Source organism: Cucurbita maxima, unplaced genomic scaffold, assembly GCF_002738345.1.
Source record: "Cucurbita maxima cultivar Rimu unplaced genomic scaffold, Cmax_1.0 Cma_Scf00029, whole genome shotgun sequence".
In the NCBI taxonomy this organism is placed as follows: Eukaryota; Viridiplantae; Streptophyta; class Magnoliopsida; order Cucurbitales; family Cucurbitaceae; genus Cucurbita; species Cucurbita maxima.
Genome location: NW_019272045.1, coordinates 1242104 through 1263792, shown reverse-complemented (window position 1 = coordinate 1263792; position 21689 = coordinate 1242104). Strand labels below are relative to the sequence as shown.

Sequence of the window (21689 nt, the reverse complement as noted above, 5' to 3'; positions counted from 1 at the left end):
GTTTTTTTTTTTTTTTTTTTTTTTTTTCCTCTTTGATATATATAGTTTTTTCCTTTGTTTCTTTTCTTTCTTTTGTGGAGGGGGTACCTGGGTGTATGTTTGAACATGATCCCTCCATAGGGAACTGGTCTTTAAAACATCCCTTAGGGTAGATATAACCTCAAATGAAGTTGCCTTTATAACATCATCATCCTTGTTATAAGGTTTATCCTGTAGAAAGTGCAATAAAAATTAGCAACACAGAACGAGAAAATCCATTCTCAAAGGAAACCTCATAAAATGATTCGAATGAGAAATGTAGAACCACGTGCCTTGAGATGATCAACTTTCACAGTTAGGGGCTCCTCGCTAACCTATACAGAAATCGTAAGTGTAGTCATTTTCCAGCTCCGTAATTTGCACAATCAAATAAAAGCCTAATACATTAACATTAAGACAATATATATTACGGCGCAATCTAAGTAGCTTTTAGGCTCATATAACAAATGGCAAGGGAAGAGAAAGGCAGAATGCCTATTTCTTATGTTATTCCTATATCCTATGTCTGAAATTATTCCTAGATCCTATTACCATCTCTGTAATTCGGAGTCTCCTGTGACCAATAAGCACCACCTGGTCTCCTTGGATACTTGAAATCTGAAATGGAAATACAGAGCACATAGAATCAACCCCACTAAGAGCTAAAACGTTAGAGATTCATACTGCTAAAGAAAAAGGGCAAAAATTAACACAAGTACCTGAGCAAGGGTGCCAACTTCATGAAGCCTATCATATAATTCTTTCCCTTTCAAATCACTTATATTTTTTTCTGTCTCCGTTCCAGATACTAAACTAGGATCAGTTCCTGGTTCATCCTTAAGAAGGAAGGTACCGGCATACGGAGCTTGCCTTCTTCTGCTTTCTTGCAGAGCAGCCAACAGTTTAGGATCCTGCAATAAATCACACATCTCAAATCCTTTCCCCATAAACAAGTCAATGCCTCCAATAGATTGGTTGAACGAGCAACATAAGAATTGACGCACAATTAAAATGTAAACAGCATGATACCAACATCACCAAAGAGAACGAAAAGACCAAGATACATGGCAGCACTTCAACTTAAATGACAAGCCAATGTAGTTCAATCGTGTCAAGAACATATGATACCTTCACATAAATTGGCATGTAGAATCCAGGAAATAATGGCCTGTGTGGCAATGGCAAAGCCAAAACCTGTCCAAGAAATCAACAAACTATTTATCTTTATCGTCAAGAAACATTTGAGATTAGTCAAATTAAGAATCAAACCGAACTAATCCAAGTATGAAACTTTTGTAGGAGGTGATACGAAATGGAAGGTTTCACCATAATACTACTACAATATCTAACTTGGTCTAGTTCAACCTCCCAAACTCAACTATGTCAAAATGATGAAGTATTCTTGTTCTTTCTCTTCAACCCTTCAGCAAAGTTAACTAAATTAAGATACCAAATTCAATCCTCGAAGTGCTCGACAATGTAGGGAGAAAGGAACATTCAATCACTTTTTCCCTAGCATTCCTCATCCACACGTCGAGTAAAAATCAGAACTCAATACCAACCGTCATATAGTCCTCCGGCCGAGGATTCGTCGGAATGATAGCAGACGTAGATTTCGACTCAGCATCCTCCGCCCCTGCCTCCTCCACCTTAGCGTCGATTTCAACCACCGGTTGCGACCCATCACTGGCATCGGAGCAAAAAAACGCCCGCCCACTCAACCTCGTGTTTCTCCCACCCAACCCTCTGAGAGACCCAAGAACCCTAACCAGAGACGATTCTGATTCGGCTGCCGGCCGGAGACTCGGAGACAGGTTATGGAGCCGGCTCCGAAAGCATGAGGAGTTCACAACCTTCAACATTGACTGGAAATCGAAAGACTACGTAATTTCTTAATGGAATTCTTGAAGGAGTTCCAGTGATTTCGCTAATTCGGATGGTGGTTCTGATCCACAACCGCCATTGACGAGGAAGAGCTTGGCCGAAAAGAAAACACAAACTACAGTAGGTTGGTCGTGCTAAAAACCCTTCGTAAACCCTCGGTTAGTGTGTGATTTTACTAAAATACCCCTATTTCGATGTTGAATTGAATTACTTATTGCTCCATCATACTTCAAATCCTTCTAAATTAGACGGTTATAAAAGTAAATTGGTAATTATTTTAATGCAAATTTAGTCCTATAATTTTTTTATTACTCGAGTAGAAAAAATTGACAACTAGTCGCATTCCCTTATAATACATTTTGGACGTAAACATAATTTTAGTGGACAGTCATCTACCACCCATTTACATATTCAAATATATGTTTTAACTAGTTGAGTTATGTACATATTGGTTATACGTTAAATAACAATAATAATGTAATCCTATAAATTTTTTCAAAGTTTTTTTCAAAGAGACTCAAACCTCGATCAGAATATAGGGAGAATCCGACAGAAGTACGAAATTTCGATTGTTCAGAGAATCAAATCGGTTCTAGAAAAGATAGGTGTCGAATTCAACCCAAGGGAAAGAACTAAACACCTTTCTAATACCATTATCCTTTCTACAATGATGAATCTCGTATGTGTTCCGAAGAAAAGTTGTTCATTTTTCAGGGCCTCAAAGGGGCGACCTGAGTGCCTAACCTTTGAGGTGAGGTCAAGGGCATTAATAGGGAAATGCACGCACTTATAGTCGTTTCAAATGCTATCAAAAAGCCTTTTTTTTTTAAGCTTCCGAGATCGATATAGCCCTCTCGAAACCTAGCTGGTTAAATGGATACTTTTTTTAAGAACCAATATATATAAATCACCTAAAAGTCAAACAAATATGCAAGATTACAAAACTACAAAAGCTGCATAAACTCATAATCCCCTACAATACATTAATTTCTCAGATCTAAACAAATGCTACATAAATTTTCGGCTCATCAACCTTTGTTCATAAGAAAACTCATGATGCTACCTCTTTAAGCCTCAAATCCTTCCCTTCCTTTCAGATTTCATAGCAAACTTTTAAACTGTTCTCTCCCTCTTTCGCTAACAGTGTCTGCCCAGAATCAAGGACTTCCTCCTTTGCTCATTTTCTCTTGTTTCCATGTAGCCTGGCCGCATTAAACTAGCATATGAGTCAACAACATAGTGATATTAGACATAAAGCCAAGATTAGAACAACAAAGTTCTCTACAGAAAGTAACACAATTTGTCGTAACTGAACCACGACCGCTGCTGATAATAATAAATAATGTCTCGACACGGTTGTATGAGCAAAAACTATCTATTGATGAAGTAAATAGCCTATGCTCCATCTTATTTGACCGTGCTGCGGATAGTCAGAAGGATTGAAGCATAAAAAAGAAGGTTGAGAGAATAGACCAAATCAAAGTCTCTTTCGTTTAGTATCGATATGGTTGTACAAGCAAAAACTATCTACCGATGAAGTAAATAGCCTATGATCAATCTTATATGACCGTGTTGCAGATAGTCAGAAGGATTCCAGCATAAAAAAGAAGGTTGAGAGAATAGACCAAATAAAAGTCTCTTTCATTTAGTATCAACATGGTCGTACAAGCAAAAACTATCTATTGATGAAGTAAATAACCTATGCTCAATCTTATTTGACCGTGCTGCAGATAGTCAGAAAGATTCGAGCACAAAAAAGAAGGTTGAGAGAATAGGCCAAATCAAAGTCTTTTTCGTTTAGTATCGACATGGTCGTACGAGAAAAAACTATCTATTGATGAAGTAAATAGCCTATGCTCAATCTTATTCGACCGTGCAGCAGATAGTCACAAGGATTCAAGCATAATAAAGAAAGGTTGAGAAACTAGACCAAATCAAAGTTGAACCTCACAAGCAAGTTCTTCCTTTGTGCATAACTGTACGGTAATGCCTTCGAAGAAGTGACACGTTCGATGAAAAAAGTGTGAGGAACTGTACGAGGTTTCAGATGAAAGCAGAAATACCATGGAGTTAATACAAAAGAAGGTGACTTTGTTCCTCGTTTGGATCGAGTTGAAAAGTAAGATTTCATCAATGAAACGAAATCGGTAGAATAGTGCTTGAATCATATCATGTAGATGAGCAAAATATAAGAAATATCATACACAGTTGTTTTTTCATTCATCTAGTCATGCAGGTAACTGCGTCTCTTGTAATTCGAGACGAGTCATAAACCGTAATCGTAAGACTAATATAATTTCCTTCACGACAAGATAGCAACAAGAGGATGACAGATACCGTTAGCAAGCGCGTTCTATGACTTTCATATAAATCAGTTTCTACAAGACAAAATACGATCACATTATACGATCAGGCTTACTATGTCGTACGTAGTGGTAAACAGTTTTAACTAATAAAAGAGAACAAAAATTGCACTCAAATTTTATATGGCAGAAGAAAACTGAAGGATCTTACCTTTTCAAAACTTGTTGCCGACTCTAATGAGATCCAGAAATTGGCAAAAAATAACCACTCCCCTCCATTCCAAACCATGTCCGAAGCCAAGACAATAGCCTGTTAAGTCTCCTCCTCGCCGTCCTCTTCATAGTCAGAATCCGATTCATCATACCGGGGTTGTGTAAGAGAACTCATATCAAACGATGGTGCAGTTTCCATCTCCTCCATATCTATGGTGTCGTAGGTCATCCTTTCAGCGAACTTTTCATCAGAACAATTGAGGAGCCATGAAAGAGAACAGGTAATTCCCTTATGTACAACCTTCCTATGTCTAGGCTTTATTGTGGACTCCAGACCATAAGTAAAGAATGCAGGAAAAGCAACCAGATCGTCTAAAGGCCTTCCCATTTCCTTTTGGAAGAACTGAAAGCTGTGTTTCATTATGTCAAGATTCAAAGCAAGCAACTGGGGACAACCTATAACCATGTTCTTTACTTGCTGCAAGGAAAACCCACAACTTTTTAAGAAATCGACATGGCTGTTCACAGCCGAACTGCTAAGGCTAACAACTTGTGGCATCTTTTCAATTATAGTGCCGAAGTTATCGTTATCCAATTCGATTATTGATTTTAGTAAGTTCCTTTGACTTGGAAGCTTAGTCTCAAGGTCCATTCCTATGATCTCGGCATACTGTGCAACTATAGAAGAAAGATATGCTTCTCTCACATTAAACTCCAAGAGCAATTGGATGTTGGGTTTGACCTTTTTTTCCAATCCGAACCCGAGAATGTGTGGTCGTTTCTCTATTAACCTAGCCACGGCTAATCTTGGAATTCCCAAACTTTCAAGATATTCTACAAAAGGCTTGATTACCCGAGCAACCCTCATTCCCAAAATTTCAGGGTACTTGGTTAAAACCCCTCCGATTTCTCTTCTTGCCACTCCAATTCCTACCAAGTATGCCACTGAAGTGCTCATGGTTCCCTCAAGCTTAAACCCCAATACTTCTGGATATCTCTCAAGAACGCGCGGGATATCACTTGGTTTAATATCCATGCCCTGAAGATATTTGACTACTGGACCAAGGTCCACAACGACGCTGGAATGGAGGACTTGCGGATACCTTCTTAAAAACTCGGTGAAAGTAGATTTCCTAACGCCCAATTTACCAAGGTAATCAAGTACTGGTACCATATTTTTCTTAACACTGCAGCCAAGAACAAGGGGGTAGTTATTTATATCTTCAATTGCAAGTCCTAGTTTGAGAAGAAAATCGACACGTTCCTTCATAACATCAACTGTTACTGGAAGCTCCAATCCATCAAGTTCATCAGGAACAATACCAATTCCACGCAAGAACTCGTAAACCTTTGCACGATTTTCCTGTCTCACATTCTTCATTTCCACTAAGCTAGGGCGACTATATAACGATGAAGCACTTCCCTCTTTTCTACTCACTTTAGAACTGTAAGGCTTTGATGTAATAGTAGAATGCAGTGATTTGGATACTGTTTTCCTATCACCACGAGAGTATTGTAACTTTGTAATCAAACTCCCCCTTTTCTCATGGTTAGGAGACGCTTGAAAAGTTGATGTCGTACCAAATTTGAATTTGTGACATTTAAGGGTAGGCATCTCGAGTAACATGATGGAAAAATTAGGTTTTACCACACCAGTATGGCCTCTGATCATCATAACTCCAGGTTTTGCACCCTGCACCTGGAAAAACTGCATTTATGTTACAATTTAAAAAATAATAATAATAAAATAAGAAAAAATAAATATATCCAAAAATAACAAAATACTGTACAAGATGGATTAACTCGACCTCTACTTACAGGATAACACTACAGTACTAAAGTTCACAAAAAACTTGATTTAGATTACCTACTAGTTCACGTATTGACGATCCATATCCACTTCCACAAGTATTACATAGTCCAGAATTTCTAAACATTTGAATCAGCATCAAATTATATGCAAAACTTCAAAAGAAAAACGAGGAAGAACCACATGAGAGATAGAGAGAGAGATACATATCAACTGGTTCATTTGAATAGAGGAAGTCTCTCCATTTCAAACTGAAAAGAGTTTTCTCCTCGCCATTTGAGACAAAGTACTCTCCTAAACAAATCTCACCAGGGTCTATCCCCTTGCAGATGAAGGAGAAGCAACCCCTCCTCGATTTTCCGCAAATGCAGGACAGACTCATAGTCCTACTAAAATTTCGATAGGTTTACTCCTTCAATCGAGACCCTTTTGAGGTAATGAACTTCGTTTATCTTATACTCAAATGAACATCTACTGAGGATTCAATATTACCATATGGATCATTTCAGGTAATTTGGTCAACATTTGAAATGAGCATGAAAAAGTTATTGATACTTCTTTATCTTTTAAGTTGTTCTCTCAGATTAGTTTTTCAAGACCTCTAAATATATAATCAAATAATGTTCATGTTGAACTAATGGGAGGTAAGGTAGGTTAGTGTTACACAACTTACAACGAAAGCATTGTGAATCTCATTCGTATTCATTCTTTTTTGTGAGATCTCAAATCGGTTGGAGAGAGAACAAAGCATTCCTTATAAGGGTATGGAAACCTCTCCCTAGTAGACGCGTTTTAAAACCTTGAGAGAAAGCCCAAAGAATATAATATCTGCTACCGATAGGCTTCGGCGGTTAGGTTTTTACAGAGTAAGATGTGGTTTTTCCATCCTTATGGAGTGAGAGGGCTAAGGGGAAAGGGTTGGCATGAAAGAGGGATTGAGTGGAACGAAATTAAATAGGTGGTAGAGTTATGAAAACATCATATAGTTTTCAATTCCGACTCTTCCAATCTTCCAACCGTTCAGACATCCATCCCCTATGCAATTATAGCAGTAAACTCAAAATATACATATATCAAGGAGTTGCTAGCTTCCCAGAGATCGTAATGCTACATAGAAGATCACAACAATTTGCAGATGCACAAACTTACAGAAACGAATAATTAAGCATAAGACAACCCTAGAAAAACAACAAATTATCAACGTATGGAATTCAGTTCCTAAAAATTCGCATAGAAACATCCCAATTTCAGTCAAACCCACAAAAATTCAGGTAAAAAAACCTCCGAACTTCCATTTCCACGTAAATTAAAAGATGTTCCACATGTAAAATTTAGTACGAAAACTAATTTACCTTAGATTTCTATGATCAAACTAAGTCGAGTAAGAGCTTGAAGGCCTGCGATGGCGAAGAGCGCGAAATGTTAGAGGCCAATGAACCGAGAGGTGAGAACGTGGATTTCTCAGCTGCAGTGAAGTCAAGCAGAGCAAGGAATCGCCATGGAAGCGAGGATAAGTAAAGCTGTAGAATATAAGCAGCCCGCTGGAGATGGAGAGGGTGGGAGGATAGGGTTATTTTTCAAAACATTGGAATTTGGAAATTTGTTGCCCAATAACATTTTTACCGTATGTATTTATAAATATTTAATTTAGATAAATTTAAAAATTAATTTCCATTTATTATTAAAAAAATTAATTAAATTATAGTCTTTTATTATTTTTCCATATAAAATTTTTAAACATATTCTTAAAAATTATATAATTTAACCAATTTCATTAAAAATTAACGTAAAAAACATTTAAAAATTTGGAAGTATAGAAATTAAAATGTATTTTAATAAATCTAATTTTATTTTAGTTGCGAGTTTGTTTTTCTTAAACTCCCGTTAAATCTTCATTTTCTCGTTCGTTGTATTTAAAAAAAATATAAAAGTTAACGGTTTAATTAAATTTTTTGTGGGGTTAGATCTCTAAAACTATATTTACTGTCTCGTTCTACCTCAATAATTGTAGTGTTGGAATTAAACGCTCGTATCTCGTTCGTTACTATGATCTGGTGGACTATCTTATTCTTCGATATAATACTGCACACAGTGGGTATTGCATGACATTTCCTTCGTCCACCGAACACATTTTACCTCGTCCTATTTATATTTTAATTTTTAGGCTAATTCTAAAAATTAAAAAAAAAAAACACTCTTAAATAGATTTGCAATAATATTAGCTTGACTTGAATTGCTCACCTTCTATCATCATCCTTCTATCGAGGAGTGTCACGAGGTTAAAGCAGAGCCAAAATCTGTTCCACTAACCTAGTCAATCTCTCGGGTGAAATGTCGGGATTGACATATATATTTCGAAATCCTTCGAATGTTCTTGGTGGTGGAACCAAGTCGGTTTTAAGAAAACATACTACTGAATCTAATGAGTTAAAATCAAAGTCAAAGAGTCCCCGCTAAATTATTCCGACCCTCCTCTTATATATATATATATATATATATATATAAATAAATAAAAGATATGTTGAGATTATTATTATTTTTAAATAGTGTAATAAATTTGTTACAATAATTTTGAATATTTATGAAAAGTGAAATATAAATTAATTTTTAAATATGAGAAAAGTTGGGCAGTTTTTATTTTTATTATTATTATTTTTTTAATAAATAATTTAGCCAAACCTTAATTTTCCATTAGGCTTCACCATTTACTCTCTGTTGTCGAGGAACTCACAGGGAATGTCTCCCGAGTGAAAAACATGAACGCCATGATTCGCTTCCCGCCGAGAATCTTCACGGCGAAGATTGGTCGGAGATACAAGTTTTCAACAATGCATCTGCCGTTCTGCACTTACCATTCAACCTGTACGGCTCCCACATCGAACGATTTCGATCCACAAATCATCTCAGACCTAATTTCCCGGCAACAATGGTCGAACCTTAAATCCCATTTCAAATTCAAAACTCCCATCGATTTTCTTCACGAGTTGCTCGGTTCGGGAGCCGTCGATCCGTTGCTTGTACTCAGGTACTTCAAATGGTCTCAGAAAGAGCTTAGAGTTAATTACAACATTGAACTCTTTTGCAGACTCTTAAATTTGTTAGCCAATGCCAAATATTACCCCAAAATTCGTTCGTTTCTTGACTCTTTTGTAAAGCGTGAAACAAATTGCACGATTTCTTTGATTTTTCATACGCTTTCGGTTTGTGGCGATCAATTTTGTGCTAATTCGATAATTGCTGATATGTTGGTGTTGGCTTATGTGAGAAATTCGAAAACGGCTTTGGGACTGGAGGCGTTTAAGCGAGCTGGTGATTATGGATATAAGCTATCTGTGTTATCTTGTAACCCATTGTTGAATGCTCTGGTGAAGGAGAATGAATTTGGGGGTGTAGAATTTGTGTATAAAGAAATGATTAGGAGGAAATTTAGCCCTAATTTGTTTACATTTAATATTGTGATTCATGGATTGTGTAAGATAGGGAGATTGAACAAAGCTGGTGATGTTATTGATGATATGAAAGTTTGGGGATTCTTGCCCAATGAGGTTACTTATAACACTCTCATTGATGGATACTGTAAAGTGGGCAGGGTAGGGAAGATGTTCAAAGCTGATGCTATTTTGAAGGAAATGGTGGCAAATAATGTTAGCCCTAATGATGTTACTTTTAATATATTGATTGATGGGTTCTGTAAAGATGAGAACATATCGGCTGCGATGAAGGTGTTCGATGAAATGCAGAGTCAGGGTGTGAAACCAACTGTTGTAACATATAATTCATTGATTAATGGTTTGTGCAATGAAGGGAAACTGAATGAGGCAAGAGTTTTGCTCGATGAGATGTCGAGTTTGAACTTGAAGCCGAATGTCGTTACTTATAATGCTCTGATTAATGGATATTGTAAGAAGAAATTGTTGGAGGAAGCTCGGGAGTTGTTTGATGATATTGGAAAACAAGGGTTGGATCCTAATGTTATAACATTCAATACTTTAGTTGATGGATATTGCAAGTGTGGGAAGATGGACGAAGCATTTCTGATCCGAAGCTTAATGTTCGAGAGGGGGTTTCTCCCGAATGTTTCGACCTACAATTGCCTTATCACTGGTTTTTGTAGGGTGGGAAAGATGGAGGAAGCGAAGAATCTTTTAAATGAAATGGAAGGTAGAGGTTTGAAAGCTGATATGATCACGTATAATATTTTGATTAGTGCATGGTGTGAGAAAAGGGAGTCGAAAAAGGCAGCACGACTCATCGATGAGATGCTCGATAGGGGATTACGACCAAGTCATTTGACGTTTAACATTTTGTTGAATGGATATTGTACAGAAGGAAACTTAAGGGCTGCTTTGAATGTGAGGAAACAAATGGAGAAAGAAGGAAGGTGGGCTAACGTGGTGACGTATAATGTGTTGATTCAAGGTTATTGTAGAAAAGGGAAAATGGAGGTTGCAAATGGACTTCTTAACGAGATGCTCGAGAAGGGATTGATACCTAACCGAACTACTTACGAGATAGTTAGAGAGGAAATGATGGAGAAAGGATTTCTACCTGATATCGAAGGTCATCTTTATCAAGTCTCCCGTTAGACGTTAATCAACAACGTTGCAACTTTACGGGTGGAACGAGATGTACAAACTCATATGTCGCTGATCAGGCCGGCATGATCGGAGCAAGAGGGCATTTCGAGGTAACTAATATATCCTTAATCTATACCATTTGAGAGCTTGTCAATTCTTGTGCTGGTTCTGATATTCCTTCTCCATTGTTTACATTCTAATGCTTCATGGGCACAATAGCATTGTTTACCTTACCTTCCACACCATTTTATGTCACTGTTTTGATTACTGTATGTTTCTTTTTCGGTCGTTGTTGCAGGATTGATGATCATCTGTAAGCCCGATTTGCAATGAATATCTGAATTCATTGGTTCGTTTTCTTGCGTTTCGATGCACTCTGGTTTTACTTTAAGATCAGACCTTGTAATGGTGCTGAAAAACATTCATCTTGTGTCTTATACCGAGCGACCTTCACTTCGCTTCCAATGATGATGATTTGACTATTTAAGCTCTATGCTACTCGTCCGACTCGTTCAGAAGAAAGCAGCAACTTTGAGAAACAGGATACAAATATTCTGCAATCTCGACTTGATCACAAACACTCATCTCCTTATTTGTGTCGCGGTAGGCTCGTTTAGACCTTCATTTGGTGATTCCATCTCCTGCTTCGTACTACTTGTGGTAGATTGTTGATGTTCGAGTCAGAAGCAATTTATATATCATCCACAATATGCTGTTGGCAGACGTTGAATTTTTATGCAAACGTTGCTACGAGAGGGTCGGTCAATAGCTAGTCTCTTTCGTTCCCGGGTTTCTTTTTAGTCCCTAACTTTTCAAGTTTGGAAGCTTTGAAAGTTTAGAGTGAAAATTCCTCATAGGTTTTATGCTACTTTGCATGCTATAGAAGCAAGTTGTTTCTGAATCTAAATGTATCACTTTATTCCAACTCTATATATATATATATATATATATATATATATATATACACACACATACAAAAAGAAGGATATTCAGTCATATTTTTGGCCCTTTGTTCGTTGTATTTTATTTTATAACAATTTAATTCATCAATTGTATTTTTGAAATATGAGGAAAAAACAAAATATTAACTATGAACTATTTTTATCGAAAACCTTTTTTTTTTTTTTTTTTTTAGTTTAAGGGTATTATTAAAAATTTTGAATTTCATGATCAGAGAAAAAAAAGAATGAATCTTGTAGGATTCCCGAGAAATTCTTTGATTTCTTTCTGAAGCGGATGAATAGAATGTCTAGAAAAACATTTAGGGAATCGGTCTAATTCTATCTCTGTTTGAAGAAAGAAAGGATGATATTCCGAATCCTGGTTACTAATGAAATCAAAATGATATCGGGATTGATAAGAAAATCTTTCGATTTATTAGAATAAATATTTTTTTAGAGTAACCGAGTATTTTTATTAATTATTTAGCTGTTTAGGGAATATAGTGATTTAAAATAATAATAATAATAAAACAAAATTTCCAACAAATTAATTAAAACAAAATCCAACGGGCAACGGGTCAAAGAAGCAAATCACACTTGGCTTTAATCCGAGTCTTTCACATTTCCATCTTCGGAAGCTTCTTTCATTTCTTATGTCTCTTCCACATGTTTGAGATTTCCTTGCCAAATTCGCATCAAATTACCATTTTCCTTCCGAGAGTCGAATTGACTAGAGAGAATTTCTGTAATTAGTGCCTTGTTCCACTCGTGAGCCTCAGGAATTTCCATGGATTTCGATTTTGATTTCGATTTCGATTTTGGGAAGAAGCGCCTCCAAGTTCTGGTATTCATCATCGGCATCATCTCCCTTAGTTTCACAGGTACGTTTGATTTGGATTGCATTTCTGATATAAATCTGTTGAAACGTAGTTGAATCAAGGATTCAAGATGCGAGTATCATAATTATTTCGCTGTTCGGAATTTGATTTTGTTTGTTTCCAGAGAAAGTAGAGAATGACGAAGGAAGAAAGATCAGAAAATCATCGTGTTTCTGTGATGGAGTTTAGTTTATTGCAAGATCTCGAAGAAGTGAAACTAGCTGTTATCTCGTTTATGGTTGCTGGTTTCTGGTTTATGCATCGAATTAAAATCTGTGAAGTTTTGTGCTGATTTTGCTTGAATTTATCATAGATTTGATTTGGTCAAATCATATATTACATCTAGAACAAGTTTTGGACTGATGTTCCTTTTCATTTCTATCTCTACAAACATCCCAAGATGTGTAGAAAGGGAAAAAAAATTTATATTCAACTTAGAATCTGTTTGGAAAATTTTCTATAAAAGAACTTATAATTCAGAACCACTCTCAAATTTAGAAGTTCAAGGAGAAATTAGAGGGAAAACATTTAAATCTCCATCTTGTGATACATATTTCTTTGCCTATTGACAATGATCATTGAATTCCCAAAGTGTTCAACGCATTCTAATGTTGATCTTGAAGAGGAATTTGGTATTATGTTGAGAATCAAAAATTAAGTATTCAAATGATTGAAGGTTTTTATGTCTTGAATGTAGGTTTTGTTTAGTAAACTGAATCTTATCGTTACATATATGTTTGATCATATCATTACATCTATGTTTGATCCTTAGTTTTTGACATTGTTGTATTTAGAGTTGCTTATGTTCGTGTTTTAAAAAAATATTATAGCGGAGAAATGTCGACATCTGGTCGGGGAGGAAGCTTCATCCCAGAGTGGAAAGTTCACATTCTTGAATTGTCTTGACATGGGTTCTGGGTCTGTTGCTTGTGGTGTGAAGGAGGGGGTGAAGCTCTACTTCTACAACATCCAATCGGCCCATGTTGAGAGGGCACGACTCAAAGCCCTCGAGATGACATTGGCCGATGCAGTAGCGCAGGGAATGTCTGCAAAAGAAGCAGCAAAACACGCACAAAAAGAGGGAGTCAAGGCAGCAAAGCTGGCAAAGAGACAAGCGAAACGCATCATCGGGCCGATCATCTCTTCTGGATGGGATTTTTTCGAAGCGTTATACTATGGTGGTTCAGTCACAGAAGGCTTCCTCAGGGGCTCAGGGACACTTTTTGGTGTCTATGGGGGCGGTTTCATTGGCGAGCAAAGGCTCGGGAGGTTCGGGTACCTTGTAGGAAGTCATTTAGGTAGCTGGGTTGGAGGTAGAATAGGACTCATGGTATATGATGTTGTCAATGGACTGCATTTCCTGCTCAATTTTGTTGAAGGTGAAGAAGAAAGTTTAGTCCATGAAAAGGCAGCTTACTTCGAAAACGAAGCTTCGGACGACTCCCTTGTTAATGAAGCTCCTATTTCCACGATCTCCGAAGGTTCTGAAGAATGATACAACTATGAATCTTCGCCGTCTGATGGTTCTGTAGATTATGAAAACTCTGAGTCTAGGTGACGTAATTTTCTCTATAGTTGGTTGAATTAGAATCAAGAATGTGAGAAAAATAGGGTTCGCTTGCTTTACAAACACATTTTTAGATGTTCTTTCATGCTCATGAACGTAGAAAACTGTTATTTCAAGACACTCCAATTTCAGAAGGTTTTCTTCATGTGACTGTGGGATGTAACTTAGAAAACCTCATGGGAATTGGAAATTTATAGAAAACTTGATACTCTTGAACTGATCCGTTGTACTTTCTTTGACCACTTTTAAGGTAGGATTGAAACATTTTTGTTGTGGTAGAGAGTAGAGAGTGAAAACACCAACACAGCGGAGGACGACTACATGAATCATAATCCACAACGATAAAGTCAAACGACCGAGAAAGAAATAGTCCATGTTGTCCAAGTGGTTGATCTTAAATTTATAAGCTCAATGATCAAATAAATATTTTAAAGTTTAAGGACTGAAGTTATAATTTAACCGTGTGAATTTGAAGTATTTTCTTGTCGAGTAAGATTAAGTTATGTGTTTACGAGTATCTACCATTATACCCGCAATGATTTGACATATTATTGTCAACTTTGATGAAAAAATCACGGGTTAGAAATGTTTACATTATATATCAAATTTTCAAAATTTAAATAATACTTTTTTTTCATAAAGGTTTTCTTTCTTCTTCTTTTTCGATTTTTTTAGAGTAATACTATATATATATATATATATATATATATATATATATATATATATATATATATATATATATGGAAACCTCCCGGGAAAGTCAAAGAGGACAATATCTACTAACGGTGGATATGGGTTGTCTCAAATGGTATTAGAGCCAGATACTGGACGATGTGCCAACCTTCTCACTCTTCCGTGAATGGATAGACACAAGGTGGTGTGCCAGTAAGAACGCTGGGTCCCGAAGGGGATGAATTGTAATGTCCCATATTGAACAAAATACCATTTATAAGGGTGTGGAAATCTTGTCTAGTGCGTTTTAAAGTGGAAAAAACAAATAAAAAAAAAAAAGAAAAAAGAAAAAGACACAAAATTGAATTTAAATAAAAGAAACGCGCGATGAGCACGCGCCAAGACAAAGAGAGCTCAGCTGGCTAGACGATTGGCCAAGTGGCGAGCACGCGCCATTACGCCATTACAGTGAAACGCCAAATTCACAGCCGAGCCAATCCAATTCCCAATCCCCAATTCCCCAAATCCAAATCCAAATCCAAACCCTTTTCCTCTCTCGCTCACTCCCCCACCCACATCGCTAGCGGCTCTGCTCAAAGCCTCTTTTCTTTTCGTTCTTCAACTCAATCTCTCCCCCTCTCTCGCTCTCTCGGCTTTGATCCGGCTCAGATCTATCTTGCGCCGCTCCACTCTTCTCCTCCCTTCCCTCCCATCTCTTCCAAATCCTTTGATCACACCGATTTTCAGCTTTCCGACGAACCCAAATCGTCTAATATGTCACTCAATCTTCCTGTTTTGTCTCCTCCAATGGTGGGGTTGAGCTTTTGTTCGAGTTGCTAAATGGGTTTCTGTTTCTTTGGCTGTCTTTTCGGAAGACCCTTTGTCGGGATCGCGTTTTTGACAATTGGGATCGCGGTGGAATAAGCGACAGAAGTGTTTATGTTTCAGCTTTCAGTTCCATGTATTTCGGGTAAGTTGTCGATTTTCAGCTGCTGAGATGTTTTGTTTTTATGTTCTTTTTTGGTTTTTGCTGTTCTAGTTTCTAATGGTTAGAGAGTTGGCTAGAATAAGGACTTAAATCCTCTGTAAATACTTGGGATAAGGCTGTATGATGCTTTTTCATCAATAAATATTGTGTTTCCTTGGAGTTTTTACTCCAATTTTGGTACTGGAGCACCCTTTTCTGAAGAGACCAATGGCTTTGAGTGATGACACAGTTCAATCCGGTTTAGGATCTTTTAGTCTTTCCCCTGAATTCTTGACTCAATGCATGCTATTGGTGGAGGATTCAATGGAAGGAATGAAGGGCAGTTCGTGTTATTTGCATCAGATTATTGGAACCATTGCACACCAAATGGAAGAGCTCACATACACCAAAACAATCAACAAGGCTTTTGGGAAGGAAATCACACCAATCCACACTATGAATGGCAGACACAACCTATGGCAAGAGGAGTCCAAGAACCAAGACTCCTTCATCATGAACGTGTAAGAATAGTTCCTGCTGAAAACGGAGCGATTGAAGACCCAAGATTTCAAGAATTCGATAGTTCAGGTGTAACAGCCCAAGCTCATTGCTAGCAGATATGGTCCTTTTTGGGCTTTTCCTTTCCATAGTAGACGTGTTTTAAAAACCTTGAGGGGAAGTCTGAAAGGGAAAGCCCAAAGAGGACAATATCTACTAGCGGTGGGCTTAGGCTGTTACATCAAGTGTGGAAGAAGACTATTCACCCCAACAACCTACTTTCGGTTTTCAACAATGTTGAAGGCTTGAGGTCCGAATCTCAACCAGCCACAACTTGGAAAGCAAGATTTTCAAATGAAAAGAGATCCTCAAGCATTCAATGGAAGAGCTAACCAACCTTCAAACAGCTAGAAATACTAACAGAAAGTAAATTTAAAAAGTACTGAATGTTAAAGGCCAAACTTCTCAGCCAAAAGACTTAAATAGCCATTTGAAGGCCAATCGATAATCCAAAATTACAGCAGAAGGCAATATATCTACTAGATTCATGCATTAGTGAAATAAGTGATTTCTTTATATAGTAAATGGGTTAATATTTGACTCTTCTTTTTTACCTCCCTTTCTTGATTTTATTTTTTGGTGTTAGAACAGGGACTGTTAGTGGGGAGGTGGGAAACCAAATGGACTGGAGTGTGAATAATGCATTTAAAACATTTAAAGGTAACATTATATGCTTATGTATGATGCATACGGTTCTTTTGTGTATTGCTTGGAAGAGTGTATGTACTTTGCTCAATGGTCTTGTTTGTGTACTGCTTCTTTCGATGTTGGTTCCGTGCAACGAAGGTGTTCATTTTAATGATTTTAGCCTTTCTTTGTGTTGCTGCAAGTAGATTTGGAATCCAAGTCCGTGATGGATATGTCACTCATTCCAACCATTGACCCAATCGATATTGGTTTGGGCTCATCCGACAAGGGGAGCCCGAATCCTTCAGCAAAACCAAGAAAAAAGACCATGACATCGGTTTATCTCAAATTTTTCGAGACTGCTGCTGATGGGAAAAGCAGAAGATGCAAGTTTTGTGGACAGAGCTACTCCATTGCAACAGCTACTGGTAATTTTGATACTATTTCTTGGTTGATTATGTTAATCTGCAATTTAGTGAGGAGCAATAGAGCTTCTTACATTGGTATTGTTAACTTTTTGTGCAAAACACGATGCCGAGATGGACTTATTGTTTTCGTTTCCTTAACTGGTTGCGTCTGCTTAGTGTTGAGCTTTGATGTATGTTTCTACACGTGCCTGTATGTCGTTTCTTTGGTGACGAAACGTTCTTTTCATTGGAACAGGAAATTTGGGACGACACCTAAGTAATCGGCATCCAGGTTATGACAAGTCTGGTGATATTGTGAGTAATCCAGCACCACAGCCTATCACCATAATCAAGAAGTCTCAACCTCAAGGGAAACAGCAACAGATTGATTATGATCATTTAAATTGGTTGATAATTAAGTGGCTTATCTTATCGTCTCTCCCTCCTTCGACCTTGGAAGAAAAATGGCTGATCAACTCGTATAAGTTTCTCAATCCATCTATTCAACTATGGCCTGCCGAAAAGTACAAAGCGGTTTTTCGGGAAGTTTTTAGAAGCATGCAGGAAGATGTAAGAGCCTCTTTGGAACACGTTTCATCTAAGATCTCAGTTACTCTCGATTTTTGGAATTCCTACGATCAAATTTCTTTTATGAGCATTACATGCCAATGGATTGATGAAAACTGGTCCTTCCAAAAGGCGCTTCTCGATATCTCTCACATACCCTATCCCTGTGGAGGCGTTGAGATCTTTCACTCTCTTGTTAAAGTTCTTAAGAAGTTTAACATAGAAAATAGAATCCTTTCTTGTACTCATGATAGTAGCCAAGACGCCATGCATGCCTGTCATGCTTTGAAAGAGCATTTGGATGGTCAGAAAGTTGGGCCTTTCTTTTATATTCCTTGTGCTGCTCGTACTCTAAACGTGATCATAGACGATGGATTAAGAACCACGAAATCAATAATTGCAAAAGTTCGGGAGTTCATACTAGAATTGAATGCCTGCTTGGATATCTCTGAGGATTTTGTTCAGTTTACTACAGTTTATCAAGAAGGTAACTGGAAATTTCCACTTGATGCTTCAGCAAGATGGAGTGGAAATTATCAGATGCTCAATCTAGTATGCAAGGTAATTACTTTTTCATCATGCAGAAATAATTTCCTTGAAGCGTAGTTTATCCGTCATGTTTTTATGCTTTCATACATACGTAAATCTGTCGTAGATGGGAGAGAGACGAAGAATGGCCGTCTCCTCTCTCACTAAATCCATTCTGAACAGAACTAAGAAACTGCATTGTCTAGTTTCTAGCCTGGATGAAATAACCATGATCAGCTTGTACGAAACTTTTCCTTCCATGTAACTTGAACGTGCATACCGCACACGTCTCTGCTATTTTGTAAGCTCGTTGAACGTTTTCCAACAAAAAATTGAACATTTGTCTGAGTGTCCAAATGAAATTAAGTGCTGCCTAGAATTTGTTGGTTTCTAATTTGTGGACTCGATCTGATATGAACTGGCATGAACTGATATGAACTGCCTTAGGCTCCCTCAAAGGAATAGTATGAGCTACTGATGTTTTCCTAATCATATGATATACTATTCGTTCAACTAAGTTTATGTGAAGTTTTTGTTCATTTGTAGGCAGGGAAATCCATGGAAGCTGTTATAAGGAAGTACGAGGAAACACTTGGCAGTAAGATGCTTTTGAACTCTACAGAGAAGAACGTAGTTAATATTGTTCATCAATATTTAGAACCCTTTTATAAAACCACAAACAACATATGCACAAATAAGGTTCCAACTGTTGGGCTGGTTCTGTTTTTCATGGATCACATCTCCGAGACTATCGCTGCGTGTCGAGATTCTCGACACAACCCCGACTGGCTAAAGAGCGCTGCAGAAGACATGGCTAAGAAAGCAAAACATTACAGTCATCTTGTTTGCAACATTTACACATACATGACTGCAATTCTTGATCCTAGAATCAAAGGAGACTTGATTCCAGAGAGTCTTAACTCAGGGAATCATTTGGAGGAAGCCAGATCCCATTTCATGAGATATTATTCTTCCAACCATTTTCCATCAATACCCAGTAGCTATACTGCTCAAGAGATTGAAGATGGAGGAAGTGTCTCTTTCGCTGAGGAAATTGCTCGAAAAAAGCGAAGAGCAAGCATGAGCAACACGACGGATGAGCTAACGCAGTATTTATCGGAGCCTCCGGCTCCAATATCAACAGATGTCCTAGAGTGGTGGAAAGTTAACAGTACACGTTATCCACGGCTCTCTGTTATGGCTCGAGACTTCTTGGCCGTGCAGGCGACTTCATTGGCTCCTGAAGAACTGTTTTGTGGGAGAGGCGACGATATCGATAAACAAAGATATTGTATGCCTCATGATAGCACACCAGCTCTGTTTTGTATCAAATCATGGATTCAAAGTGGATTCAAGTTGAAATACAAGTCTAGTGAGATTGATTATGAGAGATTGATGGAACTGGCTTCCACATCAACCATTGATAGCAGTACTGGTGGTTCAGACAAGAAATCAAAATGATTATTACAAAGCTATGTTGGAGCTTCTTGAGGTCAGTTCAAACTTAGAATCCTTGAAAGACTGACATTTTATGGCTTATTATACCCTTTGGATCATGTGTAGAATTAATACATCTTGTTGTATTGTATGCTTTCTTCTTGTTAATGTACAGCATATGTTGATGGCAATGCTAACTGACCGAGTAGACAGATTAGTGTTCTTGTGATGTTTTATGATTATAGAAAAAAGTATTTGATCTTCATGATACACATGATGTGTCCTACCATCCATATTTAATACTTTTGCTTTTACTGTGTTTAAGTTATCATCGAGATCGCGAACGTAAGTTTAGAATTAATAAGGGTTCGTAGAGCGAAGGGAGTGCACAATAGGGGCGCAACCTCTCACTTTTTTATTTGTTACGAGGGAGATCTTGAATGGAGTTCTTCACGTAGGTAGAAAGAAATGAATAAAAACGAGTTTCTCTATGGCCTCCTTGTTTTGAGACATTATGGCTTTGGGGTTGATCCGAGTAAGATAGAAGGTGCCCCGATTCAAATAATCATTTATTTGGTACTTTCGGAGGAGTAGAACTGCCATTTTAGCAGGTCAAAACAAAAGTTTGATTAGAGATATTGTGGTATACATAAGTAGACGTAGCCACATCAATCTTTTTAGTGCATCATCAACATGTAGAACATCATCAAGACAGGTAAAAACGGCGTGCGATTGGGGGTGGGGGAAGGGGGTGGTGCATCATCAAAATTTATAATAGTGTAACGGCCCAAGTACACCGCTAGCAGGTATTGCCTCTTTGGGCTTTCACTTTTGGGGTTCCCCTCAATGTTTTTAAAACGCGTCTATTGAGAGAGGTTTTCATACTTTTATAAAGAATGTTTCATTCTCTTCCCCAACTACCCCCTTTAGAGCCTAATGTCCTTGCTGGCACACCACATTGTGTCCACCTCCTTTGGGGTCAGGTATCGTTGCTGGCATATCGCCTAATGTCCACCCACCTTCGAGGCCCAGTCTTCTCATTGGTGCATCGCCCTATGTCTGACTCTAATACCATTTGTAATGGCCCAAGTCCACCTCTAGCAGATATTGTCCTGAATATTTCGTCCTCTTCCCCAATCAATGTTCCCCAATCAATGTGGGATCTCACAAATAAGTGACATCGTAGTCCTATAAGAAAGTAGACATACCATACCAACTTTCAGTGCATCATCATCATGCAGAACATAACAAGTCGAAACAAACGTTCAATTAGATGCATCACAATACATACAAGTAGATATAGCTCCGTGCATCATGAGCATCTAGAACACAGCGGGTTAAAACAAAATACGATATGATTACTTTGTGGGGTCGGTTTCGGTTTCGATATTCTTCTTTGAGGCCAAGTTCTTGGTGGGCATGGGAAGAAGCAAGACATGCAAACATGTGTGGTGAGCACATGGTGGCATGCAATGCACACACTTAGATTTATAAATCACTCCCCACTTTGGCTTTGAAAGGCTAATGGCCGTTCAAAAGGCCAAACTTTTGAGATACAAATAACAACGATCAAAAGAAAGGCAATGGAACCCTCACTTTTGCTCCACCATCAAAGTGTATAACCCATCATTGAATCACAATCCATTATTATTTTTTTTAAAATGGTTTCAATTATTGTCTTTTTATGGGATTTGATTCATATGGTTAATTTTTTATTTTTTTGAGAAATATTTTA

General features: G+C 37.6%; 5 protein-coding genes across 11 annotated transcripts in view; 3 read left to right on the top strand and 2 right to left on the bottom strand.

Annotated features, from left to right (window-relative positions):
• The window catches only part of LOC111465425 (lon protease homolog 1, mitochondrial), an 8115-nt gene extending 6086 nt beyond the window's left edge, over nucleotides 1–2029 (bottom strand). Inside the window, exons 1-6 of the mRNA XM_023109792.1 lie at nucleotides 1581–2029; nucleotides 1147–1212; nucleotides 738–929; nucleotides 571–636; nucleotides 312–353; nucleotides 88–210 (exon numbers count right to left, since the gene is read on the bottom strand). Of these exons, the coding sequence (XP_022965560.1) occupies nucleotides 88–210; nucleotides 312–353; nucleotides 571–636; nucleotides 738–929; nucleotides 1147–1212; nucleotides 1581–1880 (789 nt within the window). The 5' untranslated portion in view covers nucleotides 1881–2029. The remainder of the gene's footprint in view (nucleotides 1–87; nucleotides 211–311; nucleotides 354–570; nucleotides 637–737; nucleotides 930–1146; nucleotides 1213–1580) is intronic.
• A 754-nt stretch (nucleotides 2030–2783) lies between these two features.
• Nucleotides 2784–7805, bottom strand: LOC111465502 (transcription termination factor MTERF4, chloroplastic). 3 transcript variants are annotated; one of them, XM_023109906.1, is made up of 3 exons: nucleotides 7581–7805; nucleotides 4417–6126; nucleotides 2784–3118 (listed from the first exon to the last, which is right to left on the bottom strand). In XM_023109906.1, the coding sequence occupies exon 2, from the start codon at nucleotides 6091–6093 to the stop codon at nucleotides 4519–4521; it is 1575 nt and encodes a 524-aa protein (XP_022965674.1). In that variant the 5' UTR covers nucleotides 6094–6126; nucleotides 7581–7805; the 3' UTR covers nucleotides 2784–3118; nucleotides 4417–4518. The 3 variants fall into 3 exon arrangements, with proteins under 3 accessions (XP_022965674.1, XP_022965673.1, XP_022965675.1); XM_023109905.1 differs by having other exon boundaries at nucleotides 4417–6117; XM_023109907.1 differs by having other exon boundaries at nucleotides 2784–3104; nucleotides 4417–6117.
• A 1132-nt stretch (nucleotides 7806–8937) lies between these two features.
• Nucleotides 8938–11730, top strand: LOC111465480 (pentatricopeptide repeat-containing protein At1g09820). 3 transcript variants are annotated; one of them, XM_023109876.1, is made up of 3 exons: nucleotides 8938–10915; nucleotides 11124–11433; nucleotides 11470–11730. In XM_023109876.1, the coding sequence occupies exon 1, from the start codon at nucleotides 8985–8987 to the stop codon at nucleotides 10812–10814; it is 1830 nt and encodes a 609-aa protein (XP_022965644.1). In that variant the 5' UTR covers nucleotides 8938–8984; the 3' UTR covers nucleotides 10815–10915; nucleotides 11124–11433; nucleotides 11470–11730. The 3 variants fall into 3 exon arrangements, with proteins under 3 accessions (XP_022965644.1, XP_022965643.1, XP_022965645.1); XM_023109875.1 differs by having other exon boundaries at nucleotides 11124–11730; XM_023109877.1 differs by having other exon boundaries at nucleotides 11104–11730.
• A 612-nt stretch (nucleotides 11731–12342) lies between these two features.
• Nucleotides 12343–14407, top strand: LOC111465644. Its single transcript, XM_023110128.1, has 2 exons — nucleotides 12343–12627; nucleotides 13455–14407. The coding sequence occupies exons 1-2, from the start codon at nucleotides 12534–12536 to the stop codon at nucleotides 14117–14119; spliced, it is 759 nt and encodes a 252-aa protein (XP_022965896.1). The 5' UTR covers nucleotides 12343–12533; the 3' UTR covers nucleotides 14120–14407.
• Nucleotides 14408–15378: 971 nt separating this feature from the next.
• On the top strand, nucleotides 15379–20222 carry LOC111465453 (putative AC transposase). Of its 3 annotated transcripts, none has more exons than XM_023109837.1 (5): nucleotides 15379–15833; nucleotides 16980–17048; nucleotides 17222–17443; nucleotides 17679–18550; nucleotides 19064–20222. In XM_023109837.1, the coding sequence occupies exons 1-5, from the start codon at nucleotides 15803–15805 to the stop codon at nucleotides 19976–19978; spliced, it is 2109 nt and encodes a 702-aa protein (XP_022965605.1). In that variant the 5' UTR covers nucleotides 15379–15802; the 3' UTR covers nucleotides 19979–20222. The 3 variants fall into 3 exon arrangements, with proteins under 3 accessions (XP_022965605.1, XP_022965606.1, XP_022965607.1); XM_023109838.1 differs by having other exon boundaries at nucleotides 16975–17048; XM_023109839.1 differs by lacking the exon at nucleotides 16980–17048.
• The last annotated feature ends 1467 nt before the right edge of the window (nucleotides 20223–21689 follow it).

What these genes read in the sequence shown, in the direction of transcription:
- LOC111465480 (XM_023109876.1), top strand. Translation starts at nt 8,985, where the DNA reads ATGAACGCCATGATTCGCTTCCCGCCGAGAATCTTCACGGCGAAGATT.
- LOC111465453 (XM_023109837.1), top strand. Translation starts at nt 15,803, where the DNA reads ATGTTTCAGCTTTCAGTTCCATGTATTTCGG. An exon ending in CTCCATTGCAACAGCTACTG is followed by an intron (nt 17,444 to 17,678) that starts GTAATTTTGATA and finishes TCATTGGAACAG; the next exon opens with GAAATTTGGGACGACACCTA. An exon ending in TGCTCAATCTAGTATGCAAG is followed by an intron (nt 18,551 to 19,063) that starts GTAATTACTTTT and finishes GTTCATTTGTAG; the next exon opens with GCAGGGAAATCCATGGAAGC.
- LOC111465502 (XM_023109906.1), bottom strand. Translation starts at nt 6,093, where the DNA reads ATGATGATCAGAGGCCATACTGGTGTGGTAAAACCTAATTTTTCCATC.
- LOC111465644 (XM_023110128.1), top strand. Translation starts at nt 12,534, where the DNA reads ATGGATTTCGATTTTGATTTCGATTTCGATTTTGGGAAGAAGCGCCTC. An exon ending in CATCTCCCTTAGTTTCACAG is followed by an intron (nt 12,628 to 13,454) that starts GTACGTTTGATT and finishes AAAATATTATAG; the next exon opens with CGGAGAAATGTCGACATCTG.